General features: G+C 44.5%; 1 protein-coding gene across 2 annotated transcripts; it reads left to right on the top strand.

Annotated features, from left to right (window-relative positions):
* The first annotated feature begins 9,826 nt into the window (after positions 1-9,826).
* LOC132837000 (peptidyl-prolyl cis-trans isomerase A-like) lies at positions 9,827-15,251 on the top strand. Of its 2 annotated transcripts, XM_060856628.1 has the most exons (6): positions 9,827-9,998; positions 11,162-11,192; positions 12,351-12,439; positions 13,280-13,376; positions 13,849-13,924; positions 14,817-15,251. In XM_060856628.1, exons 1-6 carry the CDS (start codon positions 9,930-9,932, stop codon positions 14,947-14,949), a joined length of 495 nt encoding a protein of 164 aa, XP_060712611.1. In that variant the 5' UTR covers positions 9,827-9,929; the 3' UTR covers positions 14,950-15,251. The 2 variants fall into 2 exon arrangements, with proteins under 2 accessions (XP_060712611.1, XP_060712612.1); XM_060856629.1 differs by lacking the exon at positions 12,351-12,439 and having other exon boundaries at positions 9,830-9,998.
* The last annotated feature ends 3,974 nt before the right edge of the window (positions 15,252-19,225 follow it).

Genomic DNA, 19,225 nt, shown 5'->3' with positions numbered 1-19,225 from the left:
CATCAGTCGGGACCTGCACAGATCAGTCAGGGGTCTGGTTAAGCGTCAATCTGGTCAGAAGGTGGGCCCACAGTCAGTATTGGGGTTTAGCTCAATATAACTCAAGAATGGTCATCAGGGTCTATTACTTTGGGTTGGAAAACAGGTAAGTGCAATGTGAAGATTAGGGACAATCAACAAACAAGTGGGGAAGGACTGCAGGAGACAACAGTGCACTGAAGGACAGGAATCATCAAGAACTGCAACACCCTGGCTTTGACAGGGGAACAGTGCAGCACGAGGGTTGACATGACTAAGTTGTAGGCTACTCTGGGCATCAGGGGACAAGTGGCATTCCCTTGGACAGGACTCTACTAAGGAATGACACTAACAATGAGCAACCTGGGAAGCTTGGTCTCTAAACAGTAATAGATTTATGAACGTGCCACTTGAATTTGCACAGAAGTGCCAGCCATATTTAATAAGTGTCCTGAGAAGGGTTTATTTTTGATTCCCTCCTCACTACATGAGAGGTGAAGAGCAACTCCTGGTTGACCGTGTCTGACTGGGTGCACAGCTGAACTTTAAAAATGGTACAAGCACGATGAATCCCGGTTCTGTTCGGGTGCTAAAGGTCAAACCTGCGCAGGTCCATCTCCTCTGACACTCACCTGCGTCACAAGAACGTAAAACACCCCTGCTGCAGCATCTCTCCAGCCACACATTCATCTATTTTAAGCACCTATTCACTGTTGGTGGCACAAGGAGTAATCCCAACATTGCTCATTTCTTAACTCTCTTCTTAAATTCTGCTTGTAGGACCACAATCTTCATACGGAGAAAGTGAGGACTGCAGATGCTGGAGATTCGAGTCATAAAGTGTGGTGCTGGAAAAGCACAGCTGGTCAGGCAGCATCCAAGGAGCAGGAGAGTCAATGTTTCGAGCACAAGCTCTACCTGATGCTGCCCGACCGGCTGCACTTCTCGACCCACATCCTTCCTGTGTCATCTAATACCCAACTTGTTGGTACTAATGTGCACTATCACTGCAGGATCTTCATCCTCCCATTCAGTGTGAAGTTGGAACCTGGAAATCAGCTCGTGTCAGCAGGGCACCCTAGCCCTGTACTGATAATCAGGCCCATACTGCACAGAACTATCCCTGACATTTGGAAATTTATTGACTTTCTCGTGCTCGTTCGTCTGTTCATCTCAATTGCCTTTGCTAACTGCTTGTCAATTCTCTGCAAATTTAGTTCAGGGCTGCCTTATGGCGCCAAGGACCCGATTTCAATTCCAGCCTCAGGGGACGATCTGTGTGGAGTCTGCACGTTTTCTCCGTGTCCGTGTGGGTTTCTTCCCACACTCCAAGGACGTGCAGGTTAGGTGAACTGGCCATGCAAAATTGCCTGTAGTGTTCAGGGATATGTAGGTTAGGTGCATTAGCCATGGGAGATCTAGAGTTACAGGTTAAGGGAATGGGTCTGGGAGGGATCGGTGTAAACTTGTTGGGCCAAATGGGCTGTTTCCACACTGTAGATGTTCTATTTAAAATTTACTATTTCATAACTGTGACCAGAGAGCTTGTATAGAACTCCTATTACGGTCTGAAATAATTTCTTATATCTTAGTTCTACTGATAAAACCTGCATTACATGCTTACATCTGAGTATGTCCTCGCTTCTGATTGATGTAATTTTATCGTTTATCCATCCTTCATCCTGGAGACTTCATAACTTTGTAACTGCAGGGTGAATGCTTAACTCGTATGAGAAAGCTGGTCGCTTTCTGCAGGGCGGGGGGGGGGGGTGTGGGGGTGGCATTTGTTCAGTAGAATTAAGGACATCTGTTCTTAGTGTCAATGGATCGCTGTAAGTGATAACATTTGTTCACTTGTGGAATGCGGTAGTACTTCATTCTCACCTCGGGGGCTGGAGTTGCACATACTTCACAATTGAATGTCGGATAACTAAATTTCTGGTTTATAGCAAAGTCTCTTAACAAGTCTCATTCTCAATAGGAAAGGAACTTGTAATTTAATAAGCTGAGTAGAAGATGTTACAAAACAATCCTGATACATTTTCATGCATACCACACTGAGTAGATTTGAATTTACGAAATTCAGCTCCCTAAGTTTGGCTGTTCTGGAAGGTGAATGTTTCATTACCCATACAAGCTAGGAAAACACAAAGCCTGAAACTGACATAGTAAGGAAGTTGGAGGATGTTCATGTATAAGACAGACAAACACAGAGATGGACAGAGACGGACACTGGTGGAAAGGTTAACTCTTTTGTGGTCTGATTTGAACGTACACTTCCTTGGCATTGATTGAATGTTTGTGTGTAGTTCACTGGAGCTTGAGGTACGGGAATGTTATGGTTTTAGTTCGCATTTTGGGAATCTAAGATGATTTTAAAAGAAAAAGTCATTTTTAGGACAATGATACTGGCCATGTTAGCTGAGCGAGGTTACCTCATGACCTTTTCCACGTAGATTAGAAGTGTCTCATTATGATGTACTGTTAAAAGGGAAGGTTGGCTAGTCAAAGCAATTGGCCATTTAGCCCGGCTTGATCAGGGTTCCACTTTGATGTGCGTGTAGCTTAACTAGTCAAGCGTACTCACACTGGTCAATGAGTTCCTCTTCCTCTGCAAAGTTTTGCTACTAAGGTCACGTGGTGCTTTTATAATTTCTGTATAAAGACAACTGGTTTGCAGCAATAAAAAGAGTAGCCTGAGAGCGCTCTTAGGGGTGAGAGCTGGCACCTCTACTCTGCTAATGGTTTTAAAACCTTAGCTCAAAGCTTGGCCTGTAGGTATCTATGTTATAGTGTAACATTGATGCTATTGGTAATTAAGGATAATAATTTAAACTAAAGCGTCTGTAAGAGTTTGTATTCCAGACCGCTACAGAGTACAATCTCCAGGATGAAACAAGAGAGGCTTACAGGTCAAGTCCATCAGGGATTCCCTGAGCAGTCTTGAATAGGTACATTAACACCTTGACATTTGTGGTGTGGTTGACTGGAAAGGAAACTGTCAAGGAAACATACAAATACATAGGTAAGTTACCGGAGAAGATTGAGAGATAACATGCATTTGGAAAAACAAGGTCTGATTAGGAGTAGTCAGCATGGCTTTGGGAAGGGGACATCATGCCTCACAGATTTGTTAGAGTTCTTTGAAGTGACCAGGAAGGTTGATGAGGGCAAGGCGGTAGACATGGTCTGTTTAAGAAGGGCGTTAAAGACAAACCAGGGAACTACAGACTGGTGAGCCTGACCTCGGTGGTGGGCAAGTTGTTGGAGGGAATCCTTAGGGACAGGATGTACATGTATTTGGAAAGGCAAGGACTGATTCAGGATAGTCAACATGGCTTTGTGTGTGGGAAATCATGTCTCACAAACTTGATTGAGTTTTTTGAAGTAACAAAGATGAGGGCAGCGCAGTAAATGTGATTTATATGGACTTCAGTAAGGCATTCGACAAGGTTCCCCATGGGAGACTGGTTAGCAAGGTTAGATCTCATGGAATACAGGGAGAACTAGCCATTTGGATACAGAACTGCCTCAAAGGTAGGAGAGAGAGGGTGGTGGTGGAGGGTTGTTTTTCAGACTGGAGGCCTGTGACCAGTGGAGTGCCACAAGGATAGGTGCTGGGCCCTCTACTTTTTGTCATTTATATAAATGATTTGGATGCAAGCATAAGAGATACTGTTACTAAATTTGCAGATGACACCAAAATTGGAGGTGTAGTGGACAGCGAAGAGGGCTACCTCAGATTACAACAGGATCTGGACCAGATGGGCCAATGGGCTGAGGAGTGGCAGATGGAGTTTAATTCAGATAAATGCGAGGTGCTGCATTTTGGGAAAGCAAATCTTAGCAGGACTTATACACTTAATGGTAAGGTCCTGGGGAGTGTTGCTGAACAAAGAGACCTTGGAGTGCAGGTTCATAGCTCCTTGAAAGTGGAGTCGCAGGTAGATAGGATAGTGAAGGCGGCATTTGGTATGCTTTCCTTTATTGGTCAGAGTATTGAGTACAGGAGTTGGGAGGTCATGTTGCAGCTGTACAGGATATTGGTTAGGTCACTGTTGGAATATTGCATGCAATGCTGGTCTGCTTCCTATCGGAAAGATATTGTGAGACTTGAAAGGGTTCAGAAAAGATTCATAAGGATGTTGCCAGGGTTGGAGGGTTTGAGCTATAGGGAAAGGCTGAACAGGCTGGGGCTGTTTTCCCTGGAGCATCGAAGGCTGAGGGGTGACCTTGTAGAGGTTTAAAAAATTATGAGGGGCATGGATAGGGTAAATAGGCAAAGTCTTTTCCCTGGGGTGGGGGAGTCCAGAACTAGAGGGGCATAGGTTTAGGGTGAGAGGGGAAAGATATAAAAGAGACCTAAGGGGCAACGTTTTCATGCAGAGGGTGATACGTGTATGGAATGAACTGCCAGAGAAAGTGGTGGAGGCTGGTACAATTGCAACTTTTAAGAGGCATTTGGATGGGTATATGAATAGTAAGGGTTTGGAGGGATATGGGCCAGGTGCTGACAGGTGGGACTAGATTGGGTTGGGATATCTAGTTGCCACGCACAGGTTGGACCGAAGGGTCTGTTTCCATGTTGTACATCTCTATGACTCTAGATAGATTTCGGTAAGGCCTTTGATAAGGTTCCATAAGGTCGACTGCTCTGGAAGGTTAGATCGCATGGAATCCATGGGGAGCTGGCAAATTGGATACACAACTGTCTTGATGGTAGGAAGCAGAGGGTAATAGTGGAAGGATGCTTGTTAGACTAGAGACCTGTGACTAGTGGGATGCCTCAGGGGTCGCTGCAGGGCCCATTGCTGCTTGTCATCTGTATCAATGATTGTGAGAATGTACAAGGCATGATTAATAAGCTTACAGATGACACTACAATAGGTGGTAACATGGACAATGAGTAAGGTTATCAGAAATTGTAGCAGAACCTTGGTCAGCTGGGGAAGTGGGCTGAGAAATGGCAAGTGTGGTCGTGCATTTTGGAAATTCAAAAGGAGGCAGGAGTTTCATGGTGAGTGATAGGGCCTTAAGGAGTGTGTTGGAACAAAGGGACCTTGGAGTTCAGGTGCATTGTTCTCTGAAAGTGGAGTCACAGATAGATAGAGTAGTGAATAAGGCTTTTAGCACACTGGCCTTCCTGATGAAGGGCTTATGTCTGAAACATTGACTCTTCTGCTTCTCGGATGCTGCCTGACTTGCTGCGCTTTTCCAGCACCACACTTTTCGACTCTGGCCTTCATCAGTCAGGACATTGATTATAGAAGTTGAGAAATCATGTTGCAATTATACAGGATGTTGGTGAGGCCGCGCTTGGAGTATTGTGTTCAGTTTTGCTTTCGGAAGGATGTTACTGAACTGGAAAGAATGCAGAAGAAATTTACAAGGATGTTGGCATGACTCAAAGGGTGTGAGTTATAGGGAAAGGTCGGACAAGCTAGGACTTTTTTCTTTAGAGCGTAGGAGACTGAAGGGTTTGTCATAAATGTGTATACGGTCATGAATGGCATGGATAGGGTGAATGCACTCAGTCTTTTTCCCTGGTCTGGGGAATAGAGGACTAGAGGGCATCAGTTTAAGGTTAGAGGGGAAAGAATAAAAGGGAACCTGAAGGACAACTATTTTACACAGAGGGTGGTATGCATATGGAATGAATTGCCAGTGGAACTATTTATTTTTCCTATCTAGCATAGGGAAAAATCTAATGACAAGCCAGTGTTCGCTCAAATCAGACCACAAAGAGTTAACACCTTATTTACAGCAATCCATTGACACTAAGAACAGATGTCCTTACATCTACTGAACAAATGGCTTCCCTCGCCATGATCAAGTGCTTTCCTGCATCTCCTTGGCAGATGTGTAAGGCTACCAGCTTTCTCAAAGGCAATATGCCAGATAGGGGGAAAAAACCCAGTAACACTTGTGAATGGCATGCACAGACACTGGGAGGTTAGTTAGCTCAGTTGGCTGGTTTGTCATGCAGAGTGACACCAATACCGTGGGTTCATTTCCCACAGTGGCTGAGGTTAACATGCAGGACTCACCTTCTCAATCTCTCATGTTGTCTGAGGTGTGGTGATAGCTAGGTTAAACTACCACCACACAACTCTCTCTAATGATACAGTGGCAACTTTAAAGCTACCACTTCTTTCGTATACCTCTCAAGTGCTCCAGTACATTCTCTTCCCATTACTACTGGTTGGGCTTTTAAATTGTGTTTTGCCCCTCTACGATACTACTAAGTGCAAAAAACTTGACCAAAAATGAGCAAGTGCAAGAGGAATTTATTGAGCTAATACAACCACCTCACTAGGTTTGCCGCACACGTAAAAATAAGACCAAAAAGGGATTCACAACTTCAGTGAGCACAAAGAAAATTTACAGGCTGAAAAAAAGGCACCTTGCAACGTTTGCTGCATATCCACACAAAAAAGGAAAATTGAGCAAATGTGAGATTCACAATTTTGATGAATGCAAGAGGGAGAGTCCAGAACTAGAGGGCATTGGTTTAGGATGAAAGGGGGAAAAATTAAAAGGCAGCTCAGGGGCAACCTTTTCACGCAGAGGGTAGTGCTAGTGTGGAATGAGCTACAAAAGGAAATGGAAGAGACTGATACAATTACATTTAAAAGGCATCATGATGGAATATGAATAGAAGTGGTTAGAGGGATTTGGGGATGGGGTGGCGAAGACAGAGCAAGTGGGGAAGAAAGGGTGAGGGGATGAAGAGGGAGGGCAGGGATAAGGTGGGGACAAAGAGGAGAGGAGGGGCCTGGGCAGGATGGGGGTGAAGGGGAAAGGAGGGGCCTGGGCAAGGTGGGGATGAAGGGGAGAGGAGGAGCCTGGGCAAGGTGGGGACAATGGGTGGAGGAGCATTGGCAAGTTGCAGTCAAAGGGGGAAGGGGTGTGGGCAAGGGTGGGGACAAAGGGGGAGGGGAATGGGCAAGATGGGTTAAAGGGGGAGGGGCATGGGCAGGGTGGGGCCGAGGGATGCGGTCAAGGTGGGGTCAAGGGGGTGGGGCATGGGCAAGGTTGGAACGAAGGGGAGTGGTCATGGTGGGGAGAGGATTGGGCAAGGTTGGGACAAAGGGGGGGGAGGGGAGTGCACAAGATGAGGACGAAGGGGGGAGGAGGGGTGTGCGCAAGGTGGAGACGATGGGGGGGAGGCGGGGAGTGGGCAAGGTGGGGGGGGAGTGGGCAAGAGAATGGGGTAGGGGACATGGGGGGGGGGGGGGAGGAAGAAGAAATGTAAGTGCTGGCAAATGGGACTAGAGTAGTTTAGACTATCTGGTCGGTGCGTGGACGAGTTGGACTGAGGGTCTATTTCCATGCTGTACATCTTTATGACTCTGTAAAAGAAATTTACTTAGCTGACACAAGCACCTTGCCAGGTTTGCTGCACAGACAAGATAAAAATAGAGCAAAAATGGGTTCACAATGTCGATGAGTGCAAGAGAAATTAACTTAACGGACACCAAGCCCTCACTCGGTTTTGCTGGATGTATTCACATCAGAAAGAAAAAAAATGAGCAATAGGGGATTTATGTTTTTGATTAGTGCGAGAGAAAATTACTGTGCTGTTACAAGAACCTTATTAGGCTGCAAAAATACTCAAAGAAATAAAAAGCAAATATGGGGATTCACAATTTTGATGAGGTGACACCAAGCACCTCACTAGGTTTACTGCGCCAACAAAAATAAAGAGCAAAAGGAATTTATGATTTTGATGATGTAAAAGAAATTTGCTGGGCTGCTACAAGCACCTTCCTAGATTTTGCTGCACACACAGAATAAAAAAAGTGCAAAAACAAGATTCCCAATTTTGGAGTGTGAGAAATTTACTCAGCTGACACAAAGCTTTCACTAGGTTTGCTGCACAGATTCACAAAAAATAAATTAGTAAAGAAGGGAGATTTTTGTTTTTGATCAAAAGAAAATTACTGGGTTGACATAAATAAGCTCCTCATTAGGTTTGCTGCATATGCACACAAAAGATGAGCAAAAAGGGGGATTCATAATTTTGAAGAATGCAAGAAAACACAAGCCCCTCAGTAAATTTGATGCGTGCGCACACACACTTTAGAGAAAGGGTATTTATCATTTTGAGAATTTTACTTGGCTGACACAAGCACCCCTTAGGTTTGTTGCGCACAAAATTAAAATGAGCAAAAAGAAGGGCTTTACAATTTCGCTGAGTGCAAGAGAAATTTACTGGGTTGATGGACACAAGCACCTCACTAGATTTGGTGCAGACATAGTGAATAATGAAAAAAAAAGCAATAATAAAAAAAAGAGGCTTCACAATTTCAGTCAATGCAAGAGAAATTTACTGGGTGCACACTTACTGAATAATAAAAAAAACAATAAAAATTGGGGCTTCACAATTTCGGTCAGTGCAAGAGAAATTTACTGGGTGCACACTTGCTGAATATTTTTAAAAAAGCAATTTGAAAAGGGGGGGGCTTCACAATTTCGGTCAGTGGAAGAGAAGTTGACTGGGTTGATGGGTGCAAGCACCTCACTAAATTTGCTGTATACATGCTGAATAATAAAAAGGAAAGCAATTTTAAAAAAAAGGAGGGGGTCTTCACAATTTGGTTGAGTGCGGGAGAAATTTACTGAACTGTCACCAGGCTTGGTGCAAACACACACACAAAAATGAAAAAGAAAAATCTGCAAAATAGGAAAATTCTCGATTTCAACCAGCTCAAGCCCATTCGCTGCAACACAAGATTTATAAAGGAATGTAATTTTTTTTGAGGGAGATGGGGGGGGGTTAAATTCAAGGTTTCCACGAATGCAAACCCCTGCCACTTCTGCAAGGGTGATTTATTTGTAAGGTGTGACGAGGAGGGAGAGGTTTAACAAAAAAAAAACAAATAACATTAGCCCAGTGCCATTACCTCTGCACCTTGACCACAGAGAACATTCTGGAAGGCGGTGACCATTTTGAGAGCTCTTTCCCTTCGACCACAACACACACCCTCCCAGACTTACCAAAAAACCTTAAAAAAAAAGAAATAACGCCGACCCCGCTCCCGACTTTTCTTTGCAATCCCCGTCTTTTATTTTTGCGGGAAGGTTGGGTCAAAACGAAATTAAAATCCGTTCGGAAAACGGGACGGGAGGCACCAACCCCACCCCACCCCCTCACCCAAATCAAACCAGGTCACCACAAAATACACACTTGAATCAGTATTTTTTTATCTAAAATAATGATTGTTTTGGGAGATTAACAATGCGGGGATATCCTTTTGTCACCGTTTACCGTTATCAGTCGATAGACTTTGGACCGTCTCGCCCACTTTGCGCGCTCCCTCCATCAGTTCTTGTCAGTTTGATTTTTTTTTTAATTTATAGTTGGGGGAGAAATGTGGAAAAAAATAATAAAACACCTTTTGGATTTTTTTTTAAAACATTCACGGCTGAGAATTCCCGATGGGATTTTTCTTTAATCAGGGCAGGCGGGAGGTCGGCGGTGGTCTGTTCCCATTGGTCCATCCGCCCGTCCATCTCGTTACCGCCGCCACGCGATTTGCCCCGCCGCCACCCAGTTTCAGTCGGATGCCCGCCCACCCGGCAGCGGGCCGGCCGCCGATTGGTGAGAGCGGCCGCCCATCCACCGGGCGGGAAGGCAGCCCGGTCGCCGATTGGCGGCGGCGCCCGTCCGTCCAGCGGTGGGGGGCGCCCCTACCGCCGATTGGCGGGGGGCGGCCGTCAATCGCCGGGTCGCCCCGTCGCCTATTGGCGGAGAGGGGTGTCAATCGGGTGAGCGCCAGGAGGCGGGTCGAGTCGGGCGGCGCAGGCTATAAAAGGAAGGCGGGCGAGTGGAAGCTGGGACGTGGTGGTCTTTTTTTTAAAAATATAATTTGAACGGGCGGCGAGGAGGCGCAACGGTCCAACACGCAATGGCGAACCCGAAAGTCTTCTTCGACATCTCTATCGGCAACCAGCCAGCCGGACGCGTCGTGTTTGAGGTCGGGCGGGGGTTTAACCCTTGCTTTGTGTTGCTCCTGGCCGTTGTTGATGGTGGGGGTGGTGGGGCAACGGCCATGGCCGCCATCTTATCACATTCCCTTCCCCATTCTCCTGATGGTCCTCCATGAGGGAGAGAGAGAGAGATGGGTGGATGCTGATGGATGGGCGGGTTCGCCTTTAACCGTGCATCTGGTTAACTATAACTATGCGCGCATCGGTTATATTTCCGATTTTTGTTTCTCTCTCTCTCTCGAGGTTGGGATCAAGCCTCTTTTCTTCCATCATAGGCGATGCTCCCATCTTTCTCTCTGTTCTGCATCCTTCTCCCAGCTTCTTCTCCCCGTTATAAGGATGTGTGCCCTCCCATGACCATGCCTGGAGAGATTCTTTTCCCTCTCCTCTTTCTCCCCCCACCCATTTTTTTTGTCTTATTCTCTCCCATTTCCCAAAAGATCCAGACCATCTCCTTGGCTTAGAGTAAAAAAACGAGGTCTGCAGATGCTGGAGATCACAGCTGCAAATATGTTGCTGGTCAAAGCACATCAGGCCAGGCAGCATCTCAGGGATAGAGAATTCCTGATGAAGGGCTTATGCTCGAAACGTCGAATTCTGTTCCTGAGATGCTGCCTGGCCTGATGTGCTTTGACCAGCAACACATTTGCAGCACCTCCTTGGCTTGTTGTGCATCCAGTTGTTTGAAGAAGGCACGCTGGATCTTGCAGTGCTAACTCGCTTGGCCCCTCGTCTAACAGTTTCTCTGTGATCTGGAGGGGTTTAGAGTCATGCACGTACCACCCTCTGTGTGGGAAAAGTTGTCCCTTTAGGTCTTTTTTTATATCTTTCCCCTCTCACCCTAAACCTGTGCTCCCCTCCCCAGGGCCAACACTTTCTTGTATATCCTGTCCATGCCCCCCATGATTTTATGAACCTCTTCTCTAGTGATTTCTGTTTTGTTGCCTATGCCACTTCTATTGTGGCTACATGTGCCTTGCCCAGACTGGGTTGCTTCACAACTAATCGTTTTGTCATCTTTGTAAATTCTGAAAGGTTGTTCCAAAATTATCCTCCTGCTTAAGATGGTTATTGCCTGTGCCACTTGTGTCTGAGACTTCATGTGGCTTGAGTTTTTAACTAATTGCTTCTCTTTTTTTCTATCCACCAGCTGAGAAAGGATGTTGTTCCAAAGACTGCAGGTGAGCAGCTTAAAGGCATTTTTTAGGCTTTTAATGGAGATGTTTATGTGCATCATTTCAGCCCTGGTTTGTGGCTAATGAATTGTGGGAAAACAAACAATTTGTAACTTAAACAATTTGAGGGCTCTCCATAAGTCAATACATGGTAGTTTAATGGCTCAGATGATTTTCAGCAAAGGTGTTTGTATAACCCACTATCAACACCACTTGACAGATCTAGCTACATTGATCCCATTTTCCAGCCTTTGACCTATAATCCCTAGAGGCTGTTGATCAGTGAATATCTAAGTGTTACAAGACTAATGCTCTTTCAGGGAGTTACAGACTCTCTCAATCTTGATTGGCATCAGTTCTCCTTAACTCTGTTCTTGACATTCCAACACTTGTCTCTGGCTATTGCCCCTTCATACTAATGGAAAAATGTGCCTCAATCCTGTACTTGGATTATCTGCTTTCCTCTTCTAAGGAAGACCCCATTAGCAACTTTTCAATTCTTTCCCATTCAATTTTTCCACTTGCTCAGGCCCTTCAACCCAGGCAACATTTGGTAAATCTCCTCTGCTATTCATCTAGTGCAATCTCTTCCTAGCTCTCTGCACAGTACTCTAGCCTAAGCTCCCTGTTCTCGTATTGTGCTTTTAGCTAATAATGCTGTTGGGGCTCTTTGGGCACCGGTAGTGCCCCTACCCTTGGGCCAGAAAGTTGTAGGTTCGGGTCCCACCTGCCTTAGATGTCTTACATGTATTAACATTTTCATTTTTTAAAAAAAACTTCCCATCTGCTTTCACTACCTTGACTGCCTTCCCTATTATCTTTCCATCTGTTATTTAAGTATTTTTAGGATAGTACCATTCATAATCCTTTCCCCTAAATTTTTTTCAGGCTGAATGGTAGGAAAGGAAAGCCTATGAATTATATAATTCTCTAGGACAGCTAGCTTTTTTTATTTGGAATAAATCCATGTTGACTGTTCCCAAATACTGTTTGAATGGATATAGACTTTGGAGTACTTGAATTCTGGCCATAACTTGAATATAATAGCAAGTCATGCTCTCAGGAGGTGTAGTTGAGAAGGCAGTTGAGATGCAGTGACTGCATTTCACCTATTCACTTCCATTTAGAAGGTTGGAGTTTTGCTCAAATCTTTCCTTTAAACAGAGAACTTCCGTCAACTGTGCTTAAAGGAACAAGGTTCTGGCTACAGAGGATCAGTTTTCCACCGAATAATTCCTGGCTTTATGTGCCAGGTAAGTCTCCTTTAAGAACTGGATATACTGTAACTATATATAAATTTTCTTTTAAAATATTCACTTGAAGTACCATACAGATACTATCTCCTGCCACAACTTAATGTCCAAATGAAAGCATGTACAAGTTGGACCAAATAAGTTAATTGCTGGTTGGCCACAGTCATGTCTTGAGTTGCTTCCAGTTGTTGTAGTAGTAAATAGCCTGATGTGCAATCTTGCTGCATCACCTTGCATTTCAAACCAGAAACATAAAGCAGCAATTCTTCAAGATTTGCTTCCTGCCTTGGCTCCGAAGCAAAGCCTTCCTGCTCAATGTCTCTGACCCACTAGTCAGTTGAAGTCTTGCTTGACGTGTAGCAAATGAGGGTTGATGAAAAGTGACTTGACGACAGTTTTCTTTGTCTTGTAATTGCTTTTTAGTTAAGTTGAATCTGGGCTACTTTGAAGGTGTCTTTAACTTGTTTGTTTTAACTTGTGTATGGGGTGGCCTGACCTGAGGAAGAGAACTCTTGGGTTCTGAGATCTCTCAAATGAGAGCATTAACTGCTCAACCAGTAAGCAGTATTGTGGTGATCAGAGATATACTGGACAGGATACTCAGCATAATGTGATTTGTATTCTTACAAACCATCAGGCCTTGGTTTAATATTTCCATCTGAAAAATGGCATGTTTCAGTAGTGACTCTTGCATCCTGAAATTTGTACAACTGAATGAATAGTACCAATCTTTTGGGGTGTGTTGAAATGGCACAGCAGTTAGGTGCTGAATGTTGCAGTGCTTGCCATGAAATAGTGACTGTCCTGGATCTGACTAATTTGGATGTCTGCATTCTGCAGGGTGGAGACTTCACAGCTGGCAATGGTACTGGTGGCAGGTCCATCTATGGTCCCAAATTTGATGATGAAAACTTCACCCTGCGCCATGATGGCAGTGGTAAATATAATTGAATGTAACCTTGCTATGTGTGGAATTGTATAAAATGAAAAGATCTTTTGTGGAAGGCAGCTGTGGGTTTTACCCCTTTTTTTTTATGGTTGAGCATTGTAACTGCTGTGAGCAGCATCCCTGTCTGAGCCAGAAACATCTGCATTAAAGTCCTGTTGTCTGATTAGAAGTCTTTTTTTTTTGAAAGATTTAGGTGTACAAACCACTAACATTCACCAAAGCATGAAAAGTTATAAATATTTTGACTGGTGATTGAACAATTTACTGGACAGCAATCCAAATGTAGCTGGGGCTCTAACTGTCTTACCAGATGTCTGTTTGAACTGCAGACCTGTCAGCATAGTCCTGCACAACTTTGGTCTGTATTATGAGAGTTGGGTGGGTGGGGAAAAAACCCTTAAGTGAAGAGTGCTGTTTTTGATGCCTAGTTTTAGTCAGTAACTAATTGTTTTAATTACAGGTATATTGTCAATGGCTAATGCTGGGCCCAATACAAATGGGTCACAGTTCTTCATCTGTACTGCAGAGACTGATTGGTAAGGATTCTTGCCTGTAGCTAGTCAACAGGTGCTCTTGTTCGAGGTAGTATGATCTTATATTCTAAGGAATGGATTATGTCATTGGCCCATGGTGGAGGATGTGGTTGGATCAGACTGACATTGGATCATGTGAAGGAACAAATAGAATCATAGAATTCCTACAGTATAGAAACAGGCCCCTCAACCCAACCAGTTCATGCAGATCGATTCTCTGAACCTATTACTCTACATTTTCCCCCTGACTAATGCACCTAACCTACACATCCCTGAACACTCAGCAATTTAGCAAGGCCAATTCCTCACTTGTATGCCTTTTTGATTGTGGGAGGAAACTTGTAGATGCAAGGAGAATGTGCCAACTCCATGCAGATGGCTGCCAGAGGCTTGAATTGAACCTGGGTCCCTGGCACTGAGGCATTGGTGCTAGCCACTGAGCCACCATGCTGCCCCAAATCAAAGCTGTTAGTTGGGTTTGCAGCTGTTCTGTTGGATAGTATTCCTAAATTGGTGTTAAGCTCTCTTCAGAGCAACAAACACTTTACAAAGTAATTTACTTGGTTTCACTGTCTTGCTGTCACTTTAATCAGTGCTGTTCACCTGCCTGACTAGGACAGAGTGCCATTGCTGCCTTAGTCTTAAAGGTTGCTTTGTTCTGCCACTGGAACTTGCTGGCCTGAAGGTGGTCTGCTCCTGTGATCCTTTAAAAGGAATCCTTGGCACTAACCTATTAATCCAGTTGGACCAATTTTTTTCCCCCAACCTGTTATTTTCTTTGTATCTGGTTTGTCTGGTCATCACCAGACATTGTAAAGTAGAGCATCATGCCCAAACGGAATCTCATTTGATACATTGACTGAAACTTGAACTGGTTTTTCAACTTTTTTTCCAGGTTAAATGGAAAGCATGTTGTGTTTGGAAAAGTTGTAGAAGGGATGAACGTTGTGAAGGCGATGGAAGCTGTTGGATCAAGAAATGGGACACCAAGCTCCCGTGTTGTCATTACTGACTGTGGGGAGTTGTAATGAAAGCATTCAAAACAGCTACTGTATGTAGTCCACCCAACTGATGAGCAGAATCTCTCTCCTTCTCATTGTCAGAAAAGTGAAATTCAAAGATCATCACTTGTTTGCCATGATTAGTCATTCATGCTGTGGTGTAGTTGGGCTAGTATAACACTTCATACTAGTGATATGACAGTGCTTTGCTTCATTCAGCTACTGGACCAATGCTTGTTTTATAATGGGAACAACCATCCAGATGTAATTATTGACTATTGCCTTATACTGAATCACTGCATTCAAATAAACTAAATACTTGTCACCTAGTTCTCTGTCCCTTCATTTTTCAGTTTTGGAAACTAACTGTTAATGGTGATCCAGATAAATGGTGTGGTTAGCATTACTGGCTCCTGGGAATAACGAGCTTTTTAAAATTAGTCATGTAAGTAAGGTTCCATGAAAGGAAGCAAGATCAGCCTCAAGTACTGTATATAGTTTAGCTCCCTTAAGGAACCATGTAACTGCCCTTGGGACAGTTCAGAAGGTTTACTGGAGTCTTTCCAGAATTGACTGACTGGCTTTTATTTGGGATGGAGTTTAGGCAATACTTTAAATTTTAAAGATGAGATCTAATTCATGCATACCAAAGTGGACATTGCTCTTTGTGGGGTGATCTAGAACGGTCTGCTAAAAGTTGAGTAGACTTTAAAAGTAGAATTGGATCGTTTGGCCCATTGTTAGCTCTGCTCAACAACTAACCTTCAGAATACTGAAGTAGGACACAATTCCATTTGGGGTCCAGATTTGTGAAGCTTTACCTGTTGTATAAAATAGTCTAGACTCCTCTTGCCAAGTAACTTACCCTGTTATGAGGAGCAGCAATATAAATGGAACTGCAGCAATTGCAAAATTAATTCAGGAACATAGACCTTTGGAGGTGTACACAAATCTGACAGGGGTGGGCCAAATTTGAAAGCTTATCTCTCCCAAAGAGCATATGGTGGCCTTGGCCCTTTTTGAGTAGAAAAGACTGGATGCTGGACATCTGAAATCTAAGTTACCTGAAATTTCTTCTAGCAACTTTGAAGAAATTAAAGTTGCATGCATTTGAGATTGATAGAACAGAAAGATACAGCGCAGTACAGGCCCTTTGGCCCTCGATGTTGCGCCGACCGAATCCTACCTAACCTACACTAGCCCAATAACTTGCAAATGCCTATCCAATGCCCGCTTAAATGACCATAAAGAAGGAGAGTTCACCACTGCTACTGGCAGGGCATTCCATGAACTCACAACCTGCTGTGTAAAGAATCTACCCCTAACATCTGTCCTATACCTACCACCCCTTAATTTAAAGCTGTGTCCCCTAGTAACACCTGACTCCATTAGCGGTAAAAGGTTCTCAGTGTCGACCCTATCTAAACCCCTAATCATTTTATACACCTCTATCAAATCTCCCCTAAACCTTCTCTTCTCCAATGAGAACAGCCCCAAGTGCCTCAGCCTTTCCTCATAAGATTTTCCTACCATTCCAGGCAACATCCTGGTAAACCTCCTCTGCACTCGTTCCAATGCCTCCACATCCTTCCTGTAGTATGGCGACCAAAACTGCACACAATACTCCAGATGAGGCCGCACCAGAGTCTTATACAGTTGCAACATGACCTCAGGACTCCGGAACTCAATTCCTCTACCAATAAAGCCCAGTACACCATATGCCTTCCTCACAGCACTATTTACCTGGGTGGCAACTTTCAGAGATCTGTGTACATGGACACCAAGATCCCTCTGCTCATCCACACTACCAAGTAGCCTACCATTAGCCCAGTAATCCATCTTCTTGTTACTCCTACCAAAGTGAATGACTTCACACTTAGCTACATTGAATTCCATTTGCCACATTTCTGCCCAGCTCTGCAACTTATCTATATCCCGCTGTAACCTACCACTTCCTTCCTCACTATCCACAACTCCACCGACTTTTGTGTCATCCGCAAACTTGCTTACCCAGCCTTTCAAGCCCTTCCTCTAGATCATTTATAAAGATAACAAAAAGCAATGGTCCCAAAACAGATCCTTGTGGTACACCGCTAGTAACTGCACTCCAAGATGAACATAGTCCATCAACTACTACCCTCTGTCTCCTTCCAGCCAGCCAATTCCTAATCAAACCTCTAATGTATCCTCAATGCCATACCTCCGTAGTTTTAGCATTAGCCTACCATGGGGAACCTTATCGAACGCCTTACTAAAATCCATATACACAACATCTACTGCTTTACCCTCGTCCACTTCCTTAGTCACCTTCTCAAAGAACTCAATAAGGTTTGTGAGGCACGACCTGCCCTTCACAAAACCATGCTGGCTATCCTTGATCACGTTATTCCTATCCAGATGTTCATAAATCTTATCCCTTACCATTCTCTCTAAGACTTTGCCCACCACTGAAGTCAGACTCACTGGCCTATAGTTACTAGGGCTATCCCTACTCCCTTTCTTGAACAAGGGGACCACATTCGCTATCCTCCAGTCCTCTGGTACTATTCCCGTTGACAATGACGACATAAAAATCCAGGCCAATGGCTCTGCTATCTCCTCCCTAGCTTCCCATAGGATCCTAGGGTAAATGCCATCAGGCCCAGGAGACTTATCTATTTTCATCCTCTCCAATATTCCCAGAACCTCTTCCCTGCATATTTCCAGGCCATCCATTCTAATCATTTGTGACTCCATATTCACATCAGCAACAGTGTCCTGTTCCTGAGTGAATACTGATGAAAAGTATTGATTTAGTGTCTCTCCAATCTTCTCCGCCTCCACACACAACTTCCCACTACTATCCTTGACTGGACCGATACCTACCCTAGTCATCCTTTTATTCCTGACATACCTATAGAAAGCCTTTGGGTTTTCCCTAATCCTACCAGCTAAAGACTTTTCATGTCCCCTTCTCGCTTCTCTTAGCTCTCTCTTTAGATCCTTCCTGGCTACCTTATAACTCTCTATCGCCCCAACTGAACCTTCACGCCTCATCTTTACATATGCCGCCTTCTTCCCTTTCACAAGGGATTCCAATTCCTTACTAAACCACGGCTGCCTCACAAGGCCCTTTGCACCATGCCTGACTGGTACATACTTATCGAGGACACGTAGTAGCTGCTCCTTGAACAATCCCCACATCTCATTAGTGTTCTTCTCTTGAAGCCTGTTTTTCCAATCCACACATCCTAAGTCATGCCTCACTGCATCATAATTTCCCTGCCCCCAGCTATAACTCTTCCCCTGCAGCGCACACTTATCCCTCTCCATCACTAAAGTAAAAGTCACCGAGTTGTGGTCACTGTCCCCGAAGTGCTCACCTACCTCCAAGTCTAACACCTGGCCTGGTTCATTACCTAGAACCAAATCCAGTATAGCCTCACCTCTTGTTGGCCTGTCTACATATTGTGTCAGGAAACCCTCCTGCACACATTGGATAAACACCGACCCATCTAATGAACTCGAGCTATAGCTCTCCCAGTCAATATCTGGGAAGTTAAAGTCCCCCATAACAACCACCCTGCTACCTTCACTCTTTTCCTGAATCATCCTCGCAATATTATCCTCTACTTCTCTAGGACTATTAGGAGGCCTGTAGAAAACACCTAACAGGGTGACCTCACCTTTCCTATTTCTAACCTCAGCCCAAACTACCTCAGATGGCAAGTCCTCTTCCATCGTCCATTCCACTGCTGTAATACTATCTTTGACAAGTAATGCCACACCTCCCCCTTTTTTACCCCCATGTCTGATCCTACTAAAACATTTAAACCCTGGAACCTGCAAGAGCCATTCTTGTCCCTGTTCTACCCACGTCTCTGTAATGGCCACAACATCGAAGTCCCAGGTACCAACCCACACTGCAAGTTCACCTACCTTATTTCTTATACTTCTGGCATTGAAGTATACACACTTCAATCCACCCTTCTGTTTACAGGCACCCTCCTTCGAGATCGCTGCATTATTCATAACCTCCCTACACTCAAGGTCCTGTACCCTAAAGCTACAGTCCAGGTTCCCATGCCCCGGCGGAGTTAGTTTAAACCCTCCCAAAGAGCACTAGCAAACCTCCCCCCAAGGATACTGGTGCCCCTCAGGTTCAGGTGTAGACCATCCTTTTTATAGAGGTCCCACCTTCCCCAGAAAGAACCGCAGTTGTCCAGAAACCGGAATCCCTCCCTCCTGCACCTGATCACCTAGAAAAGTTTAGAAGTGGGGGAGGAGAGCAAACTAGTCATTGTTTGATTAAAATAGTGTAAGA

The sequence above is a fragment of the Hemiscyllium ocellatum genome, chromosome 48, assembly GCF_020745735.1.
Source record: "Hemiscyllium ocellatum isolate sHemOce1 chromosome 48, sHemOce1.pat.X.cur, whole genome shotgun sequence".
NCBI lineage: Eukaryota > Metazoa > Chordata > Chondrichthyes > Orectolobiformes > Hemiscylliidae > Hemiscyllium > Hemiscyllium ocellatum.
This window is presented reverse-complemented; position numbering and strand designations above follow the sequence as displayed.

Bases quoted from the DNA above. Each gene is read 5' to 3' on its own strand.
- LOC132837000 (XM_060856628.1), top strand. From the start codon at position 9,930: ATGGCGAACCCGAAAGTCTTCTTCGACATCTCTATCGGCAACCAGCCA. The intron at 11,193-12,350 runs GTGAGCAGCTTA...TCCTTTAAACAG, and splicing joins TGTTGTTCCAAAGACTGCAG to AGAACTTCCGTCAACTGTGC. The intron at 13,925-14,816 runs GTAAGGATTCTT...CTTTTTTTCCAG, and splicing joins TGTACTGCAGAGACTGATTG to GTTAAATGGAAAGCATGTTG.